The following is a 26,159-nucleotide window of genomic DNA, read 5'->3' as shown; positions in this document are numbered from 1 at the left end:
AGCGAGTAGTTTCTCAAGGTTTTACTAAAAATTGAAAATAAATGTCAGTAATTTGAAAAACAAATATGTTAAAATGAACCGTTTTAGAGTAAATGGTGCCATACTGTGCCAATGGGCAAAACGCCTAGGTATGTATTTACTAAACATTTGTAGCCTTATTGATGATAAGGTTTATATACTGTACAATTCAGAAAAACCTTTGGCAAGGGGAAAAAAAATCTTAATTTTCTTCTGTGTTCCATCCTCATTATCTCGAAAAATAGCAGCTACTGTGATATTTACACTTCTGATGGAATCTCCTAAGTGTTAGCTTTAATATGATTCCAAGATTATCTAAATAGAGTTTGTGATTGCTGATGAAAAACTCTAAAACCTCTTGGGGCTTAAGAATATTCCATTATTAGCTCTTTTTTGTGTGTGTGTGTTTTGTGTCCTGTCTGGCAGAGTAGCACTCAGAATTGTTGTCTGAGTGCCAAGAAAAAGCCCAGCAGATTTACTTTCACAAGTGGAGCATTACAGCGAACACTTTTAAGCTTTGCTTGATATTTTTATGAAAAACTTTATTAGAAACTGCTTTCGGATTATTTCAATTGTTACGGACATGGAGACAGAAATGAAAAGGAAAATAAATAAGCACAAAGGAAAGAAGGGGGCAAAAAGGAAAAGGGGAGAGAAGGAGAAAAGAATGGAGGAAAAAAAGAAGGATGAAGAGAATACAAGATAACACCCTGCTTGCTTCTACACCTGCAGAAACATTCATATTAACATCTTTTTTGTGCACTGTACTTAATGCAAGATATATTTAGTGGTAAATGCAGCTCAATATAGAACATTTGTGTATCTGTCAACACCTGAATCTAAACACCTGTGGGTCTGAGTGTGAGCCCGCTTGTGTATACAAGGTTTCTTCATAAAAATATGCAATATTGAGTGTGAGGAGTCACAGACCTGCCCCCCCTGTACCCGGGACAGATACGGAGGAGATCCGAGCCACAGACATCCAAAGGTCCCTCAGAGCACAGCAACCCCAGGAGAACCACCGCCGGGACTACCGCAATCCCCCCAGAGAAGAGGCGGGGAGAGTCCCAAGGGAATCACCCGGCAGCCACAGTGCAGAAGCCCCAAGGAACTGCAGCGATGAGCCCACAGGCCCCGCCGGCAGCCGTCTACGCCCGAGCAGATCCAGCCATGGACACAGAGACCCGAGACCCCGCGACATATCAATCCTCAAGCAGAGGCCTGACAGAGCCCCGGGATCCAGACCCCGGCAAGCAGCCACCGGGAGTGAGCCAGCACATTCCAAAGTACCCAGCCCCGGACACAGAGAACCACAAGTACACCGGTGGGCAGAGACATAAACCACCGGTAGTGTGGCGGGGAGGGAATAGGCCCCACAGATGGGGGTCTAAACTGATCCAGGTGAGGGAGCAGCCCAAGACCCAACCTGACACAAAAAGCAGGCACACACAGTCACAATCATACATTCCCACTCTCATGTGTACACATAAAAACACTCACACCCACACACCCAATGTAAAGACGAACAACAATGGACGTCATACACTCACTCACACTCCCCATACATACTCTATACTCCCAGGTCCAGGTGCCAATACCTCATAGGGACAACCAGTCCCCGGACCCAAGAGGTGGAGACAGGCAGACCGCCCCAGCACCTGAACGTGGTCCGGGCTAGCCCGGGCTCGTGCCTGAACCCGAGTGACCCCGACCCGGACCACAACCCCCCGCCCCGAGCCCTGTCCCCAACGACCCCCATCCTCATCCAGAGAGAGGGCCATGTATAAAAGAAGGGTCAGAGCCACCACAGAATAAAATAGTCCCAATCCCCAACTGAATTCCAATCCCACCTCCAATGAACCACGGTAGGAATTTCCGCACAGGGCCACCCCCAACCTGGACACATGCCCCTGAACCCAAATGCTATAAATCCCCTCCCCACAGCACATGGACACAGCCCCACAGGTGAGCTTCATCCCCGAAAAGCCGACGAAGCAACACCCACAATGCGCAAGCTCCACACACAGCCCCGCTCCAAGCACCCCCGCGGCATCCAGCCCCCACCACAAAGAGCACCACGATGGCAAGGCAAGGGCCCTGTGCAACACCACCCCAGCACCCACCCACAGATCCAAAAGCTTATTTTTGAGCTGGTAAAAATTACCAAGAAACTTTTTGTGAGTTAAGTTTTTAAAGAATTATTTATTTATTTATTTTTTGGCTAGTGAGTACTGGCTATGTGATTTTTGGCACATGATGAAGAGTCACATATTTAGATCAAAGCCTAATCATATGATGGAAAGAAGTCTTTACTCGGGGCTGAATTCAAATGTACACCGCACTTACTATCTTTATTTGTAAGAAAAAAGTCATGTATCATTTTTCTTCCGCTACGAAGTATCCTTTGCTTTGTATTATTCTGCTACACAAAATCTCAACATACATCCATAATGTGGAGAAAGTTAAAGGGGTGTGAATTTTTTGTAGATTGTCCTCAGGTGGGGCCTCGCCATGCATCAAGGTGGAACACTAGATGTCCTCTCCTCGTAGATGAGTAGGAAGCTGCACTGTCCAGAAAACCATCGTCTCAAACAAAGTCAATTGTAGTGTGCTACATAAAAATTAAACGGGTCCTGTCCAAACCCAGCTATACATCGTCCAGTCTGACTAAATGCAGTCAGTTTTATATCTCCTTGCATTCAGCCCAGTTTAAGCTATTTCACTCTAGTTCTGTAGGATTCAATGGAATTATTCTAACTTGGTGTTAATAATACTGTGGTTATTTAAAAGCCATCGGAATGAACTTGTTCAGCATGAGTCCTAGCTTACTAAAGTGCCAGGACATTTTAGACCTTTGAAAGAGGGACAAAGGTGGGTAAAAGCGGGAAGGAGCTGCAGTTTGCCAGGAGAGCAGGATGTGCCCAAGTAAATATGGGTTTTCCTAATGGGGCAACAGGAGAGTGCACCTGCTGCTCACACGCTCCCACTCCACAGGTGAATATCAGTGCTTTGCAGTGTCACTGGCAGTTTTTGTTGCTATTCATAAGACGTGGCATTATTGCCAATGTGCAGCTGCACATTGGGGCTCATGCTGCCAGAGACACAGACAAAGAGAACCAAAGGGACAAAGTTGGTTTATGTCCGTGGTTCATTTCCCCGGAGGGAAACTGCAGCTTATTGGAATAATTACAGTCACAAGGCAGAAAGCAGGGGATGGAATTAAAGCATTTTGGAACAGAACAGCTGGGACAGAAATGATTTCTTAAATGGATTGTTGTGATATGCAATTGGTAGCACTCAAATGAAGACTCTGGTGTGTGCGTCAGACAGGTGTGAGGCCTGTGTCATTAATCACTAACCGAAGCTGAACTTTCATTCCGCCCGGGTCCATACTCCCTTTGTTTTCCTGGTCTTGGTGTTGCAAATTTACGCTCTAAATTCAGCTCACACTGTAGGGTGGATTCTGCACACAGTGTCGAATGTGGCAACTCCACTTTCTCACACACACACAATCCCAGCACTTCTTACTTCCTTTACCTTTCTTTACAGTCCTTCCATGGCTGCCATACACCTTCAGCAGCTTTCTTGCCCGTTTGACTTTTTTTCAACCTTCCTCATTTTCTTCCTTCTGTGCAGCTCTAAATCAGTGTGAGAGAGGCCCAGACGTTGGCATGGCAGCCTGGCACAAGCACACAAGACTTTTGAGGTGCCCCCTGGGGTGCCCCTCTGGAGGAATGGAAGACCGTTGCTTACTGTAAATCTTTTTCATCCCACTTCTTCTTCTTGGCTTTTTTTTCTGGATGTCCTTTTTCCCCTTTGGAATGGAACATGTGCAGTCCCACTTTAGAACTAATTTGTGAACATATATATTTTTTTAATTCATTAAAACTAAAAGGTAAAGCTGTATTCTGATCACAGATCTTGGGCAGTTCTGGTTTGAATGTGCCAAAATGACAAATGTTGACTCCAAGTGACGGCTCCAATGTACAGGTCCTTCTCAAAATATTAGCATATTGTGATAAAGTTCATTATTTTCCATAATGTCATGATGAAAATTTAACATTCATATATTTTAGATTCATTGCACACTAACTGAAATATTTCAGGTCTTTTATTGTCTTAATACGGATGATTTTGGCATACAGCTCATGAAAACCCAAAATTCCTAGCTCACAAAATTAGCATATCATTAAAAGGATCTCTAAACGAGCTATGAACCTAATCATCTGAATCAACGAGTTAACTCTAAACACCTGCAAAAGATTCCTGAGACCTTTAAAACTCCCAGCCTGGTTCATCACTCAAAACTCCAATCATGGGTAAGACTGCCGACTTGACTGCTGTCCAGAAGGCCACTATTGACACCCTCAAGCAAGAGGGTAAGACACAGAAAGAAATTTCTGAAAAAATAGGCTGTTCCCAGAGTGCTGTATCAAGGCACCTCAGTGGGAAGTCTGTGGGAAGGAAAAAGTGTGGCAGAAAACGCTGCACAACGAGAAGAGGTGACCGGACCCTCAGGAAGATTGTGGAGAAGGGCCGATTCCAGACCTTGGGGGACCTGCGGAAGCAGTGGACTGAGTCTGGATTAGAAACATCTAGAGCCACCGTGCACAGGCGTGTGCAGGAAATGGGCTACAGGTGCCGCATTCCCCAGGTCAAGCCACTTTTGAACCAGAAACAGCGGCAGAAGCGCCTGACCTGGGCTACAGAGAAGCAGCACTGGACTGTTGCTCAGTGGTCCAAAGTACTTTTTTTGGATGAAAGCAAATTCTGCATGTCATTCGGAAATCAAGGTGCCAGAGTCTGGAGGAAGACTGGGGAGAAGGAAATGCCAAAATGCCAGAAGTCCAGTGTCAAGTACCCACAGTCAGTGATGGTCTGGGGTGCCGTGTCAGCTGCTGGTGTTGGTCCACTGTGTTTTATCAAGGGCAGGGTCAATGCAGCTAGCTATCAGGAGATTTTGGAGCACTTCATGCTTCCATCTGCTGAAAAGCTTTATGGAGATGAAGATTTCATTTTTCAACACGACCTGGCACCTGCTCACAGTGCCAAAACCACTGGTAAATGGTTTACTGACCATGGTATCACTGTGCTCAATTGGCCTGCCAACTCTCCTGACCTGAACCCCATAGAGAATCTGTGGGATATTGTGAAGAGAACGTTGAGAGACTCAAGACCCAACACTCTGGATGAGCTAAAGGCCGCTATCGAAGCATCCTGGGCCTCCATAAGACCTCAGCAGTGCCACAGGCTGATTGCCTCCATGCCACGCCGCATTGAAGCAGTCATTTCTGCCAAAGGATTCCCGACCAAGTATTGAGTGCATAACTGTACATGATTATTTGAAGGTTGACGTTTTTTGTATTAAAAACACTTTTATTTTATTGGTCGGATGAAATATGCTAATTTTGTGAGCTAGGAATTTTGGGTTTTCATGAGCTGTATGCCTAAATCATCCGTATTAAGACAATAAAAGACCTGAAATATTTCAGTTAGTGTGCAATGAATCTAAAATATATGAATGTTAAATTTTCATCATGACATTATGGAAAATAATGAACTTTATCACAATATGCTAATATTTTGAGAAGGACCTGTACACAGCAGTTTGGGATGTCAGAGGAGAAGTCAGCTGTGAATTTGGAAAGAAGTAAATTTACAGGACTTTTTTAGGCCACTGCCTCTACCTCCCAGATTTCTCATTTAGCTTTCTAGTCGAGTTTTTAAAATATAAAGCCATCTACTGAATGTTGGTGAAAAAGCAACCAAAAAAAAACTATTGCGATTCTTCAGAGTTTGCAGGAGAATGTTCCAAGTTTGTTTTTATGTGTTCAGTCTCTGTAGGGTTGTCTTCATTGGTCTAGTGACTTAAAAAAAGCTCAGCAAGCTGATGAAGGAAGGCTGGATCTGTTCTGGAGACCCTTCTGGAGCTTCAAGAACTGCCATATGCCTGGGGATATTTGACTGTAAAATCTGCACGTAAAAGCTTGTATTGTATAATTACTCCATGTGATTTTTGGGGCATTCTCATACATTTCTAATGTTGTTTTTTTTTTTGATTAACACAACATACAAGTGTTTTTTTCCACTGAAGTTGCAGCCTGGAACAATGCATCTAAGCAGTGGGTAAATAAATAAGCAAGCAAACATGTTACCAATAGGTTTAGTTAGAAATTATTGCCTCTGGGTCTGTAGGAGAGTCAACAGACAGCAAAGTTTCTGGCTGAAGATCTAATCCAAAGATGTTCTTTTTAGAGTTTTTCCTGCCAGAGTTTAGTTCTGGAGGCATCCTTCTCCTCTTCACCAAGCTGAAAACTTTTCAGCTAACAATCTACTCCAAGATGCGCACACAGAAGGAAAAGGTACTTTTAAATCACTATTCAAAACAATACTTCCTCTATTTTGAACACTATATTGTGGACTATACCACAAAACTATTTATTTATTTATTGGAGACCAGGTTAAACCTTTAGTGTTTAGAACATTATTTACATCCTATTATGGAGGAGGTGTGCAGTGTGGCTAAGGGCTGAAGAGACAGCCAGCTGACCCAAGGCAGGATGGATAGAATCTAAGAAGACAGGATGGTCAACGAATCGTTTACCCATCCAAGCACAGATTTCCTGTAAACGTCTCAAAATGACTGTATCATTGCTTGGTCTTCCAAAACAAGTACTTATTAAAAGCCTAAGTTGTTGAATAGGAAGCATCTGGATTTCTTTTTTCTTGCTTCCTAAAAACCACAGCTTTGAATCAAGAAAGAAAGACCATATTAGGATTTCCATGACCTCAAAGACTGCAATCCTACACCCAGTATTTTCCCAGTCAAGATGATTTTTACCTTTTCTCTAACTGCTTTTCCTTCTCATCCGTCCCCATGGACAGGAAGTCCTAAATATGTGCTGACACACTGGCAATGCCTCCTCCACCTGTTATTGTATGGATTTGTGTTTTTAAAAGGAAGCTCAACTATCAGGACAGAGCACAAGCTTATCTGCTCTCTGTCTCTGCTTTTAGAGCGCCACTCCTATACCCACAGCGGTGCTCACACATACACAATATGTCAGGGAACCCATCACCGAAGTGAGTTGTTCCACACTGAAGTCAAGCGGTCATTCGGGCTTGACCCAATGGAGTGCAGCCAGCCATGTGTGTGTCTCCTCTTGGCTGTGGCTGGCTTATTTGTAATAGGCTTTACATTGCAAGACAACAAGAGAAACCACTTGTCCTGCTCAGTTTTGGTAGCTTCAGTTTAACTTGGTACAAACATGTATTTTTATGTCTTTTTACTATTAGATCTATTAACTGCTGTCTTTAGAAAACAAAGAAAATGTCACTGACATATTATTTCTGTTTGGGGGCAGATACACTAGCATTTATGGCCAATAGATAGATTACAAAGCTCTGGGACAGATGACCCAAAAGAGCTTAAATATGAGTGCCTACTGTGTATGTTGGAGACATGGGCTGGTTACCTTTTATGAAGGTATTCCATGGTTTTAAAGTTCTCCATCAGACCATTACTACAGCTTGAAGTCCATTAATGGGCTGCCAGAGAGAGAGAGCAGGATTTGGTGGCATTTCTGTTGCTATATAAAATATAAGCAACAACATACAGCAATGCACCACTGCCAGTTCCCCATCTGTTGCTTAGCACTGCTGCTCAGTTGGCTTAAAAATATCCCCCTAGTTTACAGAATGACAAATTCCGAGGTTTGGAAACCTTTCCAATCAGAAAATAAACATGGACATTCATGGTTTGGAAACTGAAGGAGCACCACCTGTCACTTTTCTTTGTTATCAATGCAGTAGATGCTTTGTTTAGTGAAGGTCAGTTTCTAAGGTGAAGGCCAGTTCAAATACGTTTTTCAACATTTCTCCTCTGGCGTTCTTTCTGCTCTGGTTGAGTATGATATGCAGGGTTCTTATGTTTGATATTTTGTATATCTTATTTATTGGTTATTTAATCTTTTCATTTATTGGTGCTGTATAAATTCTTCATATGCCTGTACAGCACTTCAAAAACAAAATAAGTTGAACCAAATGTGCTCTGTTATTAAATAAATGAAATTAAGGTAATTGTGATTTAGCTTTTAATATTATTTTAGCAGTACTTGATTATTATTATTATAATCATCGGTGCTTTTCTGTTTTTAACAAAGGCAGTTAGGTCATGTTATACATTCTTATTTTAACTTTTTGTGTAAATAATGTTGTAGTACCAAAGGCCATCAGGGTGTAAGAATCTTATCCTGGCCCTCGTCTGGTGTCAGATATTATCTTGGTGGAACTACAGACTCACACTACATTCCACCGAAAGGACAATCAATTGATAAGTGACTTATTTTTAAGATGATGTAACAACAGAACAAAAATGTGGTTGATACCTGTGGATGAGCATTGTCTTATCCACATTTTTCCGGCAGTGTCAGTTATTATCAGCCTTTTGTAATGCATTTAACTTAATTTCCAATTGTTGTTTGGACGAAATCGTTGCTCTGCAACCAGTGAGTTTTCAGAGTAGCCTGCTTTATTACATACCAGGGGTCATCCCAGTTCCTAATAGCTTTTGTTCTTGGGTTTGCTATTTGCTTTCCGTGCTCTCAGTCTTGCCCACATAATGAGGACACTAACTGCAGGACAACCCCTTCATCTGGGATCAATTAACTAAAGCAGGCAGGCTTGGCCATGTGGCCTTTTCTGACTATGCTCAGCGTAATGACAGGCCTCCAAGCAGTAAAGTCTTTGTTTTGGATGGGTCTGTTTGTTTTCTTCCTTCATTCAGATGCAAATTTCAGAGGGGGTGCATCTGAGAAGGCCTATTTTTGCCCTCTTGTTTTTGGGTCCCTGGAGTTTCCGTCGCTTTTGAAGTCTAGCCATTTAATTAAAACATAGGGTTGACGATCATGGATGTGGCTGAGAATGCCATGCAGAATGGCATATTTGCACGAGCAGTGGTTTGCGTTTGATGCCAGAAACCCCAAAACTGTTCCAGTGTTTGTGTTCATTCCTTTTTTACCATTTCTCCCGTGTTGGGGTTTTACATGGACCCTGCATTGAATATGGACCCCTCACAGTCCAACAGTCTTCTCTATGAAGAGGGAATGTGAGATTGAAGATTGAAAAGGCATCAAGAGGCCTGTTACATGTATTTTGAAGTTTGTTGATTTTGTTTATTTATTGTCTTGAAATAAGTGGAGTCTCACCTCAGTGTGACCCATTCTTTTAACAGTCTATATTATTGGCACTAATTCTTTCGGTTCTACAGTTTTTCATATCAGGACATGATTTAAAAAGGAGCTGATTTTGGCCGCGTTGTAAAATGATTTACATCTAAACTCCTTTGACAAAGTTTATTCAAGAGTGGAAGATATTTAGGAGAGTTGCCATTCTTCTTTTTTTCACCCCAAGATCAGAGTGAGGGTCATAGACACTGCAAAGAATCCAAAAACTCCACTGCAGAATCTCTGGGCCTCAGTTATGTTAAAACTCACTAGAGTGCAATTAGAAAAAGACTAAATAACTATGATTGGCAGGATGAATCCTCTTCTCACCTCAAAGGACATGGCATGTGTGACCTTTTCAAAGGTGCATCTGAAGTAACCCAATACTCCTGCACCTTGTTTGCAGAAAGCCAAACACAGCAATATCAGCACAAACACATTACATCCCAGCATGGTGGTGGAGCAGTGATTATGTGGGCTTGTTTAGTAGCAACAGGACCTGGGCACCTTGTAGTCTGTGGGTTATCCATGAACTGCCCCTTTTTGATATAAAGCATTGTACTGTAAATGTGAATACTTTAGTGAGTATGCAATATCTCAATCATATAGGACTGCTTGGAAGCACTATTTAGTAGAGTATTGAATTTCAGTTTCATGCTCTACATATCAGTAATATTTGGCAAGTTGAGAGGACTCAGACTAGTCTAAATGCCCACACACATCTGAGAGATGCTAACAGAGTGGAGTGGAATGGTAAAGAAACAAAAGTGGTCAGACATAAACTGTAGGTTTAATAAAGTAATTGCAGAGTAAAAGGCTTCATCTTGCAACCTGCTTTACTCTCTGAGCAGGTTTAAAAGGTTCTGTGTAGTTGTGTGTGGAAGAAACTGGCAGGGGACTGGATTGTTGAAGAAGGCCTTTATTTTGTTTTAGTGTTAAGTTTGTTAAACAAGAATTGCGCCTAACTATTAATACAGTAACATGTATTAACATCGGTTTGAGTTTATTTAAAGGGATTGAAAATGCTGTAAACCCCAATGTCAGTAGGTCATCTAACTTTCTCCCAGAGATTTTACTCAAACTGTTATTCTACAAACAACTATATCAAACAACAAATATTGCTGGTCCTAATTTTTCCATTTTTCCAAAGTGACTAGAAGCCACCCTGACCTGGTTAAACTGTCTATATTATGAAGGTTAATCAAGCAAAACAGCCGTTTGAGGTTTCCGTAATGAAAGAGGATGGTGATGATCATTCTGGCGTACAGCGGCAACACTCATTCACCATCAGGGTAAACATATACTGGTCCTTCTCAAAATATTAGCATATTGTGATAAAGTTCATTATTTTCCATAATGTAATGATGAAAATTTAACATTCATATATTTTAGATTCATTGCACACTAACTGAAATATTTTAGGTCTTTTATTGTTTTAATACAGATGATTTTGGCATACAGCTCATGAAAACCCAAAATTCCTATCTCACAAAATTAGCATATCATTAAAAGGGTCTCTAAACGAGCTATGAACCTAATCATCTGAATCAACGAGTTAACTCTAAACACCTGCAAAAGATTCTTGAGGCCTTTAAAACTCCCAGCCTGGTTCATCACTCAAAACCCCAATCATGGGTAAGACTGCCGACCTGACTGCTGTCCAGAAGGCCACTATTGACACCCTCAAGCAAGAGGGTAAGACACAGAAAGAAATTTCTGAACGAATAGGCTGTTCCCAGAGTGCTGTATCAAGGCACCTCAGTGGGAAGTCTGTGGGAAGGAAAAAGTGTGGCAGAAAACGCTGCACAACGAGAAGAGGTGACCGGACCCTGAGGAAGATTGTGGAGAAGGGCTGATTCCAGACCTTGGGGGACCTGCGGAAGCAGTGGACTGAGTCTGGAGTAGAAACATCCAGAGCCACCGTGAACAGGCGTGTGCAGGAAATGGGCTACAGGTGCCGCATTCCCCAGGTCAAGCCACTTCTGAACCAGAAACAGCGGCAGAAGCGCCTGACCTGGGCTACAGAGAAGCAGCACTGGACTGTTGCTCAGGTGTCCAAAGTACTTTTTTCGGATGAAAGCAAATTCTGCATGTCATTCGGAAATCAAGGTGCCAGAGTCTGGAGGAAGACTGGGGAGAAGGAAATGCCAAAATGCCAGAAGTCCAGTGTCAAGTACCCACAGTCAGTGATGGTCTGGGGTGCCGTGTCAGCTGCTGGTGTTGGTCCACTGTGTTTTATCAAGGGCAGGGTCAATGCAGCTAGCTATCAGGAGATTTTGGAGCACTTCATGCTTCCATCTGCTGAAAAGCTTTATGGAGATGAAGATTTCATTTTTCAACACGACCTGGCACCTGCTCACAGTGCCAAAACCACTGGTAAATGGTTTACTGACCATGGTATCACTGTGCTCAATTGGCCTGCCAACTCTCCTGACCTGAACCCCATAGAGAATCTGTGGGATATTGTGAAGAGAACGTTGAGAGACTCAAGACCCAACACTCTGGATGAGCTAAAGGCTGCCATCGAAGCATCCTGGGCCTCCATAAGACCTCAGCAGTGCCACAGGCTGATTGCCTCCATGCCACGCCGCATTGAAGCAGTCATTTCTGCCAAAGGATTCCCGACCAAGTATTGAGTGCATAACTGTACATGATTATTTGAAGGTTGACGTTTTTTGTATTAAAAACACTTTTATTTTATTGGTCGGATGAAATATGCTAATTTTGTGAGATAGGAATTTTGGGTTTTCATGAGCTGTATGCCAAAATCATCCGTATTAAGACAATAAAAGACCTGAAATATTTCAGTTAGTGTGCAATGAATCTAAAATATATGAATGTTAAATTTTCATCATTACATTATGGAAAATAATGAACTTTATCACAATATGCTAATATTTTGAGAAGGACCAGTACATATCTGACCTGGCTAATGAAGCTCCCGCACACCAATTACAAGCAGGAAGCAAATTAACACCCTGTGGTTGACTGCAGGTCTTGTTGCACATACTTCTCATTCAAAAGGAGTCTCTTTGGACTGAAATGACTGGAGATGCACATAGGTTGTGTGAAATACAGAGCTGATCATACCACAAGGCAGATTAGATTATACATGTTGTGGACAGCCACATGGGAGGCATGGAGAAAAACTTGTCAAAGAGGGGTCAGACTGTAGTGAATGATTGATAAAACAAATGACATAAATGTTCACATTCACACTCATTAAATCTGTGGCTCTGTGAAAGTACTGGCAGCCTTATATACAGTTTATAGAATGAAAAATAAACTTGGGAAATAATCTAGAAACTTTGGGTAATTTGGACATGTCCCCTTGTCTGGACATGGCTGCTGGACATGGCAGTGGTCGTGTTCGGTTGAGCAATACTTCAGAATGTACCCGTCTTGTAATGATCATCATGCACATTTGACATGTGATTCATTGTCTTAAGTCGGTATTTGTGCTGATTTTAAGACTGCTGGAATTTCACTGACCTTAATGACACATTTGGAGAGCCTTTACAAATACCAAGCATGCTTGATGGGGACAGGACTTGCTCAAGATCTGCTTGCAGCTATGACAAATAGCAGCAGTCAACCTTTCATCAAGTTGGCTGAATTCTCTGTTTGATTTACCCTTCTGAAGTCCAATTCCAATAGCCTTAATTTTCCCTAAATAAATCTCTATCTGACAGCCAACCTGCTGTAATCATTGACCCTAATTAAACTACAGTGAACGGTCTGTCTTCACTGTTAACACGAACTTTGCGCAGGTATATGTGGGTGTGTGTGAGTGTGTGCCTAAAAATAGCTTTGTATTTGTGTACACTGTTACAAGGTGCAGCAGTTGATCGGTGTGTGTGTGTGTGTGTGTGTATGTGGGTGGATGCACAAATTTGTGTGTGCCCATATGTTATCCAACCAGTTTCTTTTGTCAAGCAACAGGGGCTGTGTTCCGGGAAGCATAAGCATGCTTCCAGGCCCTGGTTTATCCCAGCATGCATGGAAATCTACTGAATGGACATCTGAGTATTTAAGCGCAAATAGCAATGCACCCCTTGCTTTGCGCTGCAGTTACAAGAATAGTGGCGTTTAAGTTAAAAAGGAAAGTCCCATCATTGTGCATTGGAACAAGTTTGCATGTTTTTTCAAAGCCAGATGAATGAAAACCATTAGTTTTGTATTTTGTTAACAGTTCACGTGAACTCCCAGCAGCATGATGCTGCTACTACCGTTGTTTACTGTGACAACCGTGTATTCAGAGTGATGTACAGTGTTAGTTTATTTACCACACATAACATCTGACCAGAGCATCATTCGTATGCTTGCTGTGCCTCCTACATTACTTGTGGGAAACTGCAAAAAGGACTACTTATCACTTTCTAGTATACATGGATTTCTCCTTGCCACTCTTCTGTAAAGCCATATTTGTTGAGTGCTTAGCAAGCAGTTGTGCAGTTAACATATTTTCCCACCTAAGCTCTGAAGGTGCTTTATGCAGCTCCTCCAGAGTTGTCATAAACCCCTTTTGATGCTTCGCTCACCTTACCAGGGTGTGTCAGTTTACACAAGACACTGTCTGATAAAACGTGCTATTTGGCTCTCCTGGTGCTGATATGAGCCTGTGTGATTTTAAGAAGCTTGTTATGGCTGGCCAAGAGGAAATGTATTTTGGTGCTAAGCCATTCAGTGATTTATAGACTAACAGAAGTATTTTAAAGTCTATTCTTTGAGATACGGGGACCCAGTGTAAGGACTTTAGAACTGGGGTGATGTGCTCCACTTTCACGTGGGCAGCAGCGTTCTGGATCAACTGCAGCTGTCTGATCGACTTTTTAGGGAGACCTGTGAAGACACCATTGCAGTAATCAATTCTACTAAAGATGAACACATGAATTAGTTTTTCAAGGTCCTGCTCAGACATTAGTCCTTTAATCCTGGAGATGTTCTTTAGGTGATAGAAGGCCGACCTTGTTACTATCTTTATGTGCCTCTGAAGGTTCAGGTCTGAGTCCATCACTACACCCAGGTTTGAGCCTGACTGGTGGTTTCTAGCTGTAATAACTGAAGCTGTGTGCTAACTTTTAAACGCTCTTCCTTTGGTCCAAAGATTATTACTTCAGTTTTGTTTTGATTCAGCTGAAGAAAATTTAGGCCAATCCATGCATTGATTTCTTCTAAGCATTTACCCAGCGCTTGAATGGGTTCATGGTCACCTGGTGACATCGTAACATATAGCTGTGTGTCGTCTGTATAGTTATGATAAATTATGTTTATTATAATCTGAGTTAGGGGGAGCATGTAGATATTGAATAGGAGGGGCCCTAAGATGGATCCTTGGGGAATGCCACATGTGATTTTTGTGGTCTCTGATGTAAAGTTACCTACTGACACAAAAAAGTCCCTGTCCTTCAAGTAGGATTTAAACCAATCGAGCGCTGTTCCAAAAAGGCCGACCCAGTTCTCCAGGCGCTCTAATAAAATGGAGTGATCAACAGTGTCGAATGCTGCACTAAGGTCCAATAATACCAGCACTGTGGTTCTTCCACAGTCTGCATTTATACTGATGTCATTGAACACCTTGATAAGAGCAGTCTCTGTACTGTGGTGAGCAGGAAGCCTGACTGGAAGACATCGAAGCGGTTGGTCATTGTTAGGAAGTTGTATAACTGCTGAAATACAGCTTTTTCTATAATCTTGCTGATTTATGAGTGGAGGTTTGATATAGGCCTGTAGTTCTGTAGTAGCAGCTTGTCCAAGTTGCTATTTTTCAATAGAAGTTTGATAATTGCTGTTTTTAGGGCCTGGGGGAAAACACGTGACAAAAGGGACGTGTGTATTATTTGTATTAAATCAGATGTTATTACAGGCAAAGCTTTCTTAAGGAAAGCTGTGGGTGAAACATCGAGACAGCAGGAAGAAGAGCTTAGTTGCTGTACAATTTCTTCTAAGTTTTTGTAGTTTATTTGGTGAAATTGGGAAATTTTGTCAAAATCAGTTCTAGTTGGAGACAGCATTGGTACTGGAGTTGATGTGGATGTGCTGACTGCCTCTCTGATCTTTTGGGGTTTTTCAGTAAAGAAGTTAGCAAATTCATTGCAGGCCCTGGTAAAGAGGAGTTCAGATGCTACAGTTACAGGAGGGTTTGTTAGCCTGTCGACCGTGGCAAATATTGCACGAGCATTGTTAATATTTTTGCTGATGATCTCAGAAAAGAAGGATTCTCTCATAGTTTTCAGTTGTAAATTATATCTGTGGAGTCTCTCTTTAGAGATGGTATAGTGAACCTGCAATCCAGCTTTTCAACACTCCCTTTTTTCACTTCAGACTGGTGGAGCACTTCTCTATGGAGACTTTTTGTTCAGGGAAATTACCTTCAGTTTAATTGCAACAACTGAATCAATGATGTCAGATATTGTAGAATGAAAGTTTTCTACCAACTCATCTACAGTGTTACAGGGCAAAGTGGAGGTAGAAGAGTAAATCTGGTTAAAGGTTTCAGCAGCACTGTCCTTAAAGATGTGTTTTCTTATCATGTCTCTTTGGCAAACTGAGTCATTGCAGATGATGCTTTCAGAAATAACAGAAAAGTGGTCAGATAGGGCAACATCAGTTACAGACACCGTGGAAATGTTTAGACCCTTAGTGATGATCAAGTCCAAAATATGTCGCCATTTTTGCGTTTGCTATTTAATGGTAGGAGAAAAACACAGAAAGTCAGAGTAATGTTTTCTAGGCAGGTCCGTTTTAAAGGAAATTTCAGTTTTCCCTAAAACAACTCTGCTAAAGATGCAAGGCCTTTAAAAATAAAACACTTTTTCTAGTTTAAACATATGATGGCCACAAGCTCCAGAGAGTGAGGTGTTTCCACACTAGAACCAAAAATTCTGGCAGAACTTCCGTTGATACATCCGGCGGTGCAAAAGGCTTCGGTTTTCAATAATACTGTCTACATCCCAGGGTGAAATCAGGAGTCTCTACATTCTGGACTAAATCTGTCACTTCCCTCCTCTACAGATGTATGGGCGTTACACCCAGGAACTCGGGGTGTTTGCCAAAGAGGAGGCTGCCCGGCTGAAGGAGAGTGGGCAGAGGCGCTCGACAAGCGAGCGCAGCCGGACCCAGGACCTGCTGGAGTACAAGGGACGCTGCGCCAAGTGCCATAGTAAGTCCAAGCAAGCACCTCCAGTTTCAGCAAAAGGCAGATGATTGTGGTCCACCTGGAGCCTTGAAATAGCCTTGAAATTCAAGGCTAAGGCTATCATGTATAGTTGTAGATTTTAATGCGGTTTGGATCGATTTTTATCAGTGTCTTCACATCTGAACCTGTAGGATGTAGCTAGTGAGTGGCTTGCATAACTAAAAAGGTCATTTAATGTCATGTTTAGAGCCTTTGACTGCAGTGATGTCAATAACGGTTTGACACGAATGCCTTTAAAGTCAACCCAGTTGTCAGTGTCAATAACAGAGGATATTAATTATTTTTTGAACACTTTATTGATGAAATCTGAGTCAAAACGTCTGTAAACAGATTGAGTATAGACCTCAGCTGAAGGTGAAGACAAAGAAACTGTGTCTACCTAACAAACCGTTCTGATACATCCCTCACCATCACTGCCTCATTGTTTTCATTACCTTGGTGTCAGAAATAAAATGCTGGAAGCTCCTTTTTGGGTCTGAACTGGACCACGTTTCTTAGTGCTTGTTGCTAAGGGAGCTCAGATCACCCTGGACTTCAGATCAGGAAGATTGAAACTTAGCGACATACCTGTAGGATACAGTGCTGTATTAGCAGATGTTACCTGCCCCCACTGAGCCCTACAAAATATGTGTTATTATACAACATTGCATTACCTAAGGTTGTGGGCTGTATCACTCCACCTGATCAAGGATCTGCCGGGATACTTCCAAGCAACCATAAGACCCAGAAAAGCCCATCACCATCTTTGATGCTGCAGCACAAGTGAAACCTTTTCCTCTACTTCATTCAACAGGCTGAATGTTACAGTTCATGACACTTAGATTATATTAACAATTATGGCAATCTAACCTCAGCTTTGCTGTATTAGTATTGCAAACATTGATATATTTGCATTATATTTATTTTGTAAAACCTCACTCCAATATAATGTCTTTCGACAAGAGGTAATGGAAGGATTACTGATGAGAGCTTTAAGCTCACTTTGAAAGATGGCAGGTATACCTGTAATGCCTATTAAATTACATCTATTAGTAGAGGTACCACTGGAGCATCCTTTGCAATAAAAGGTAGATAAGCTGGCCCAGTACTCCTAACATTCCTTGTGATCATATTCTCATTGAGAGGGAACTGTGACTCCTAGTTTACCACTTCAGTTAAATGGACAGGCAGTCACAAATATGCACAAGTGTCTGATTGGTTGCTGTCTTTATTGCAGGCTTGCAGAATGATGATGGGATTATGTTGAGCTTTACTGCATGTGCCTTACCCTGTTTTCACTTATATTTCTGTTCTAAATAAAGAATCCCAAAGCTTGCCAGAGTTTACATCTCAACAGCCTGGTGTCACTTCTCATTCTGTGAAAACTGAGAGCCCTCTAGTGTTGTCTAACAACAACTGCAGGCAGTTATGTCAATGTTTTGTCCTAATAAGCAGATTTGTGTGCCTCCGTGTCCTTCCCTCTCATCTTCCTGATGAGCTTCAGTGTTGTTTTGCTGGAAGCTGATGAATCAGCTTTCCATTACTCCACCACCTCTTGTTCTCTTCAGATGCATACGAACACCATTGATTCAATTGATTAGAGGCTCAGCAGGCCGCCGCAATTATGAGAGATGTCGTTTGGACAGCAGCACGGCCATATGCTGCAGGAGAAAAAGGCGAATAGAAACACACAGTGAGGCAAAGCCATTAAACAAGTTGAGGATGAATATACATGTAAATCTGACACATGCACATTCCTTGTCATTTTATGCTCTTCATGCTGGCAGAGGCTGTGGATGTGTGTATATACACACACAAACAAAAAGAAACATATTGCTTACATGAGGCGTAGATTCATCTTGATTTTATGCATGTACCCCCACACACACACACATACACACACGTGATCTTGCTCATTCGTTGCTGTGTAATGATGCTGAATGTTGCAGCCAGCAGCATGGTCAGCATATCATCAGCCATCTGTGTCCCCACGGAGGCTGTCATCATGTCAGCTGTGTTCAGTGTGTGTGTGTATGAGAGAGAGAAAGATGGCTGCACAAGCCCCACTCCAGACATTTTCACTGTGGAACACAGTGACAGCGAAGCAGCTTAAGCAACAGGTATCATGTCTATACCGGTGGAGCTAAAAAAAAAAAAACGTATTTTATTGAATTATTCGACATTAAATATTTCAAGCCTTTATTTTTTGTAATTTTAATGATTCTAGATTACAGATAATGAAAACCCAAGCTTCAGTGTCTCAGAAAATTAGAATATTAGATAAGATCAATTAAAAAAGGATATTTCGAACAGAAATGTCAGGTGTCTGAAAGTCCGCTCATTTCTATGGACTCAGTACATGGTTGGGGCTCTTTTTGCATGAGTTACTGCATCAATGGAAAATGGAAGTAGTTTCTCCATAAAGCCTGTCAGCAGAGGGAAACATGAGGAGCTCTAAGAGTTCCTGGCAGATGGCTGCATTGACTGTGGACTTCAGAAAACCCAGTGGCCCAGCAGATGACATTCAAACCTTACTTTCAACTAAACAGACCACTGAGAAACAGTCCAGATGTTTTCTCCTTAGCCCAGGTAAGACACTTGGGACATTGTCTCTAGTTCAGTGGCTTGACACGAGGAAAGTGACATTTGTAGCCCATGTGTAGAATTTATCTGTGTGGGGTGGTTCTTGATGAGCTGACTCCAGCCTGAGTCCACTCCTTGTGAAGTTCCCCCAGATTCTTGATTTTGGTTTTTTTGATTTTGCTTGACAAACCTCTTAAGGCTGTGGTTATCCCTGTTGCTGGTGCAGCTTTTCTCTAATACAGCCTTATTTATGTTACGGGTTGCAAATATGAATGAAAAACAATCAGATGGAAAAGTTCCGATTTGTCTTAGGTAAAGCTCTGAAGATGATCATTGTCACACTTTGCCTCAAATTCACCACCCCAAGAAGTATCCATCATGGCTTGGGGCTAAGCACAATCAAACTATGACACAAAGTTGTAAAGTTGAACCTATACACAAAAAGCAGCATTTTTTTATGTTTTAAAAAACTTTATCAATAATTTATAAAAATTACACAAAATACTATTAGTGTTTATATTGCCATGAAAATGTATTCTTCATTACACAGATGTGATTTCATTGTCAGCATACATTAAAAATAAATACACCACAGAATTGTACGTGTAATGGTGTATAATGATGTTTAAAGGTTAATGTTTCTTGAGATCTGGGGTCAAACTGACTATTTACGGTATAAAATATGACTAAATATCTTAAACACAAAGTCTAATCTTTGGCTATGTTTCTGTTTTTACTCATTTCAGCCTGTAATCTCAGGTCCTTTGACTTTCTTAACAAAACTGTTGCTGCACTATTTGGATCCTGAACCTGCAGGAGTCCAAATGACCCACATTTTACCTGTAAATTCTACAGTTTCTTCATTTAAGGCTCTGCTTCACCTGGCCCACTGGTTGCACCCTACATCTATCATTCCCTTACAAGATTGGGTTCAGTCTTGCATCAGCAGCTGTGGCTGCACCTTTGACATTTCAATGGCTACAGAAAAGCTGAGTTGGCCTTTTTTGTGAAACTGTTCATTTGTTCAAGATCAAACAAGCAGAAAGATGTTAGCTTGTTAAGATTAAGAGTTGCAGCTCTGACTTCTGAAATTATCTGATCATATCTCTGTCTTCTCACATGAGTGCTGTGAAATTCAGGTTCTATTTTATTGTGCCTGAATATAACAGAAAGTGAATATGGCTGAATTAATCACACAGGCAAATAATGCGTTTCTACTAGTTTTACTTGGGATGTGAGGGAATTTTGGAAGCATTAAAAAGAAAGAATTTTAGGAGAATATTATAACATTAATATTTGTCATTAAAATAAAGTATGTCTCATGAAACGCTATCTGGTTATTGTCAGGCTTTTTGGATACCCAGTTCAAAGAAATAAACGGTGAAATAGTGATGGACAAAATTCAAAGGATTTGTTAGCACTGTTTGTATCGTCACAGGTAAAACGGTTAAAGCAGCTAAAGCTGGAGCCTGCTTCCTATCAGCACTAAGCTGTGTGACCCCAGTTATGGTTTGGGATTTTTAAACCTTTTTATTCAGTTTGTAAAAACACTAAAAGAGCAGAATTGCTGTTTTTTTGGGTGGTGGGGGATGGGGTTGGGACCCACTTAAATTGAGATAAAGGGGATAACTACATCATGTAGACTGGTCATCTTTAAATCTGTTCTACACAGATTACAGAACCGCTAAAACACAGTTAAACATTTCTGATAACTTTGAAAAATTTGTGAAAACAAAACTAGGGTTCCCAGTTTTCTCCCAGATATTGCTAAAATCCTTTCTCATTCTTATCAAGCCAATAATGTATAAAAATACACTGACTTGGAAGTATCTTTACTTCTACAATAACGGTTCTTTGTCCACTCTGGCCTACATCTCAGGGTGCTCCGCATACTTCCAAACTGTTTGCAGTGTCAGCAACAAACTGCAACAGAAAGATCAATTCAATTCGTCTTATAGAGCACCTATTCACCACAAATCATCCTCCATAAATCTAGCTGAATTAAAAAAAATAAGTGTGATGAAGCATATTCTAATGAATCTATTGGTATCCTGTTCAGATCAAGTTCAGTTTATCAGTATTTCTAAAGTGCCCCAGACAGCATCAGATCTTGACTTTAGTCCCCCATTTTGAGCGTGCATGGGGTGAAGAGTGATAGTCGAGAGCAGAACTTCCTTTCATCAGGAAGACATGTCCAGCAGAACCAGGCACAAGAAGGGTAGCCATCTGCCTCCATCAGCTGGGGGTTGACAGGACAGGAATTAGACAAAACACTTCCTGTTACGGCATGAAAGTCTTCACATCAGCTCATTTGAAAAAGAAAAGGCAATGTTAGAAGAGATCAACATGTTCTGATTCTGGTTGGAAGTGTGCCGCTCTCACAATCATTTGAAGTGAGTACTATACTGTTCAACTGATAAACACATAAATTGCTTTTGTCTTTTTTATTCTTTCATTGTTAAAAATGTTAAAATATTTTCTTTAAAGTTGATTTTGTTCTTTTGTGTTTTTTAATATAAATGCACATACAGTATTTCTGAAAAACTCTTCAGACTGGTTTATTCAAAACAGAAATAATGAAGCATTTCGTTGTGGTAGCTATTAAGTGGAAGTTTTCCCTTGAAACAGTCTGGCCTCATTAAACCCGGCAGTAACTCTGAGCTGCAGAGCTGAATGGTTTTCATCCCCCTCACTGCCTCCATTTGGAGAGCATAAATAGGAAAACAAGTGCCGCAGGAGTGAGCATATGGTATTTTCACCAACTGTTGGATAATCAACCAGCCGATGCAGTCTGTGGGGAAAGGCCTGTTGGTGTGTGTGTGTCAGTCAGCAGGGGGCAGCGTTGAACTTCACATCGCTGCATTTTGATGGAGGCGGCAGGTGGAGGAGCTCTGCAGAGATGAAAGTGGAAGGAGTGGGATCCTGGCAGGGCCTCTCTTCCTCTGCGGATGAGTTTTTTTGTGTGTGTGTCCCGAATGTAATCTCTGTGCATCAAGGAACATCCTGTCAGCTTTCCCGTTCACGCTGCATCAATTGATCCTTCTCAAACAATGTATATAAATTTATATGTTCCTCTAAATGTTGGGGGGGGTTAACCTCAAAAGGATTTCTGTAATTATCTAAGATAATCTTTTATTTTGAAAATCAGATGTGACACTTTGTTTAATTTTTACTAAAAGTGGACGGTTTGAGTTGCAGAACATATGCAATAAAATAAGTTCTTGCACAAGAGGCATGATCATAGCTAGCTCCAGAAGATTTGGGGTCATGTGTAACAAAAACCCTTCCCACCAGAATGTATGTAAAACACACACACCTGCACAAACACAGTGTGCAGCAGTAGAAGGTTACTCACCATGTTGCCACAGTTCAAATCCCAGGGAAGCTTTATTTCTTTTATTTCTTCCTGAAGATCAAATGATAATTGCAGACAAATCCACATGGGTTATTTCTTTCTTTATTTTCTTTTTTGTCCTTTTACATGGTCTACTAGAAGATCAAATATAAAATTGGTTGGGCATGGTCCGGAGATTCTCATGGCATGAGGATCTTTTAAAAAAAGCACCACGGTTTTAAGGTATTATTGTATTAAATTAAACAATGAAAAATAAAAATGATCTAATTGCTTTTATTTTAAACTGAAAAAATAAAATGACTAAAATAATTAGATTTTTAGGGTAATACAGCAAGGTTATCTACATTACAGTGTCTTATGAACTTTAGCTCGCTGTGGGAAAGACACAAGACCCTGACTAATAGTTGATTATACGACCAGGTAGGGATAAAAAGGAATACAAAAATCACGGTTGTCCTTACCTCAGTTTTGAAGTCCTATTTTAATACGGTTTGATGGAGAGAATCAAATAAGTCTTTTTTTATTTTTTTTTTATTTTTTACTGTATTTAGCTGAGAACTAAGAATTGTTAGGCTAGTAAAGAACTGACTGGAGATTTGGTTTTGTAATCAAGGACAATCGGGTGTAGTCTATGTCTGGAAAAATTATAAAACAATAAAATCACATAATTTATTCAAGAATAAAAATGTTTGCATTATTTCGGGGTTGTTTGATTATATAATGCAATGTATAAGTTAATCTTAAACGTTTCCCAGAGGGAACCCTGCCAACCTGTCTGCTGCTGTGTAGCATTTTGGTAAAGTGCCACTACAGGTAGCAGTATTTAGACCTTCGCTAATTTTTCTCCAGCACCAGTGGTGTTTACCTTTTGGGTTGAAGTTGTTTGGGGAGTAATTAAGTGTTGAAAAATGCAGACAAGCCTTTGGTTCAGTCTTTCTTTCTCCCTAATTGCTGTAACACTAAAGGACCTTAATGTTCCTTCAAAAGCAGACGCTGGTGGTAGCTGGGAGTCCACTATTTTTGTTTTGGTGTCACTTTTTAAGGTTGCACAACGGATCTTGGCTTCGTCCACTTAGCTCTGCACATATACATGTACACACATGGGCACAATTGTTGGTCCCCCTCGGTTAATGAAAGAAACACCCACAATGGTCACAGAAAGAACTTGAATCTGACAAAGGTAATAATGAATAAAATAATTCTATGAAAATGAACAAATGAAAGTCGGACATTGCTTTTCAAACATGCTTCAACAGAATTATTTCGAAAAATAAACCCATGAAAAAGGCCTAGACAAAAATGTTGGTACCCCTGAAAATAATGTGACCAAAGGGAGATGTTAAATCAAGGTGTGTCCATTAATTAGCATCACAGGTGTCTACATTCTTGTAATCAGTCAGTGGGCCTATATATAGGGCTACAGGTAGTCACTGTGCTGTTTGGTGGCATGGTGTGTACCACACTCAACATGGACCAGAGGAAGCGAAGGAAAGAGTTGTCTCAAGAGATTAGAAAGAAAATTATAGACAAGCATGTTAAAGGTTATAAGACCATCTCCAAGCAGCTTCATGTTGCTGTGACTACAGTTGCACATATTATTCAGAAATTTAAGATCCATGGGACTGTAGCCAACCTCCCTGGACTTGGACGCAGGAGGAAAATTGATGACAAAACAAAGAGACGGATAATATGAACGGTAAGAAAAGAGCCCAGAAAAACTAAAGAGATTAAAGGCGAACTTCAAGCTCAATGAACATCAGTGTCAGATCGCACCATCCGACGTCGTTTGAGGCAAAGTGGACTTAATGGGAGGCGACCAAGGAGAACACCACTGTTGAAAACAAATCATAAAAAAAGCCAGACTGGAATTTGCCAAACTACATGTTGACAAGCCACAAAGCTTCTGGGAGAATGTCCTATGGACAAATGAGGCAAAAACTGAACTTTTTGGCAAGGCACATCCGCTCTGTGTTCACTGACGGAAAAATGAAGCATATGAAGAAAAGAAGTCTGTCCCTACTGTGAAACATGGAGGAGGCTCTGTTATGTTCTGGGGCTGCTTTGCTGCATCTGGCACAGGGTATCTTGAATCTGTGCAGGGTATAATGAAATCTCAAGATTATCAAGAGATTCTAGAGAGAAATGTGCTGCCCAGTGTTGCTTGGTCTCAGTTGCAGGTCATGGGTTTTGCAACTGGATAATGACCCAAAACACACAGCTAAAAACACCCAAGAATGGCTAAAAAACATACTATTCTGAAGTGGCCTTCTATGAGCCCTGACCTAAATCCTACTGAACATCTTTGGAAGGAGCTGAAACATGCCGTCTGGAAACGGCACCCTTCAAACCTGAGACAACTGGAACAGTTTGCTCATGAGGAGTGGCCAAAATACCTGCTGACATGTGCAGAAGTCTCATTGACAGTTATAGGAATGGTTTGAATGCAGTGATTGCCTCAAAAGGTTGTGCAACAAAATATTAAGTTAAGGGTACCATCATTTTTGTCTAGGCCTGTTTCATAAGTTTACTTTTTTAAAATAATTCTGTTGACGCATGTTTGAAAAGCAATGTCTGACTTTCATTTGTTCATTTTCATAGAATTCTTTTATGGAGAATTTTTTTATGGAGGGGCAGTGAGAGTCTAATAAAGCTGATATAAGCTAGTTAATTACTCAGGCTATCTGCTCAGGTAGCCTGCATCCAGCTGCTTTACAGACATTTCACTCAAAACTTGCTAAAATGGTCCCAGGTTCATAAGAGTTATTGGTAGTGCTCATTTAGTTTCCGCTTTAGGGCTGCATGTAATTTTTACGACCAGAAATGTTTCCAAATAGCTGGACTTGTCTTTCCTGTAAGCGATGGAAAAGTATAAGAGCTTTCTTTTAGCCATCTGACTGACAGTGCACAGCAACAGGTGTGGGTGTGACAGTGCTGAAATGCTCTGTGGTCCATACAGCTGGAGAAAACGTTTCTCACTTCATCTAATTAAGATCACTTTAAACCCTGAGGGCAATATGACTGCAAATTACAGGGTTTCTCAAATTGAGTTGTTATAACATTGGCCTACCTTGATACCAGAAACCAGCCTTTGCTGTCTTGGAAAAGCCTTTTGATCTTTGTCACCCCTGCTGCGGATAGAAAGGATCTGGGGTTAGCTCCATCATTTGTAAGCATGTGAGAGTCCACATGATCCATCCTTTCTCAGGCTTGTTGTTTACTGCTGATAACACTGTCCCCCGCATCTGTGCCCAGCCTTCCAGAGGCAACACCCACCAATGCATGGTGTTAGCAGCTGTGTCCATGAGGTGATAAAATCCACACAGCTGGCGTTTCTTTTTCTGTCCCCTGACTCTTCTCTCACTTGAAATCCACCTTGTACTGATACTTTATGTCATATAATTGGCTCCAAGATGACACACACATGTTTCTCCTCAACAGGTGTGATGTCAGCAGGAGCTCAGCGTGGCACCATATGTTGCCATGGTGACCAGCAGGCACCTAGCGACCAATGGTGTTCATCCATCTCATTTTTTGTCCGTGTTGTCTTTTCGCCTTCATCACTTATCTTCTTCCCCTTCCTTTGTTCCTGTATGTGTTCCTTCACCTACCCTTCTTTGAAGATGGTACAGTAGGAGCTGGACAAAAATGTCTGTTCAGAAAACCACCTGATGAAACATCTAGGTATGGACATTTTCAAAGGAGACATATCCACACCGAACCAGTGAGATTTCAGTGTTCTCTTTCAGATAATGCTCATACCTCACGATATAATGGACCAAACAGCCTTTTCAACCAGTTTAGC

General features: G+C 41.2%; 1 protein-coding gene across 9 annotated transcripts in view; it reads left to right on the top strand.

Annotated features, from left to right (window-relative positions):
* LOC124883862 (chloride channel protein 2-like) overlaps window positions 1–26,159 on the top strand; it is a 231,731-nt gene that overhangs the window by 51,865 nt on the left and 153,707 nt on the right. For all 9 annotated transcript variants that reach the window (XM_047391271.1, XM_047391276.1, XM_047391272.1 and 6 more), the window contains exon 2: window positions 16,257–16,404. In XM_047391271.1, the coding sequence (XP_047247227.1) occupies window positions 16,257–16,404 (148 nt within the window). The remainder of the gene's footprint in view (window positions 1–16,256; window positions 16,405–26,159) is intronic.

This window comes from Girardinichthys multiradiatus, chromosome 18 (genome assembly GCF_021462225.1).
Source record: "Girardinichthys multiradiatus isolate DD_20200921_A chromosome 18, DD_fGirMul_XY1, whole genome shotgun sequence".
Lineage (NCBI taxonomy): Eukaryota > Metazoa > Chordata > Actinopteri > Cyprinodontiformes > Goodeidae > Girardinichthys > Girardinichthys multiradiatus.
This window is presented reverse-complemented; position numbering and strand designations above follow the sequence as displayed.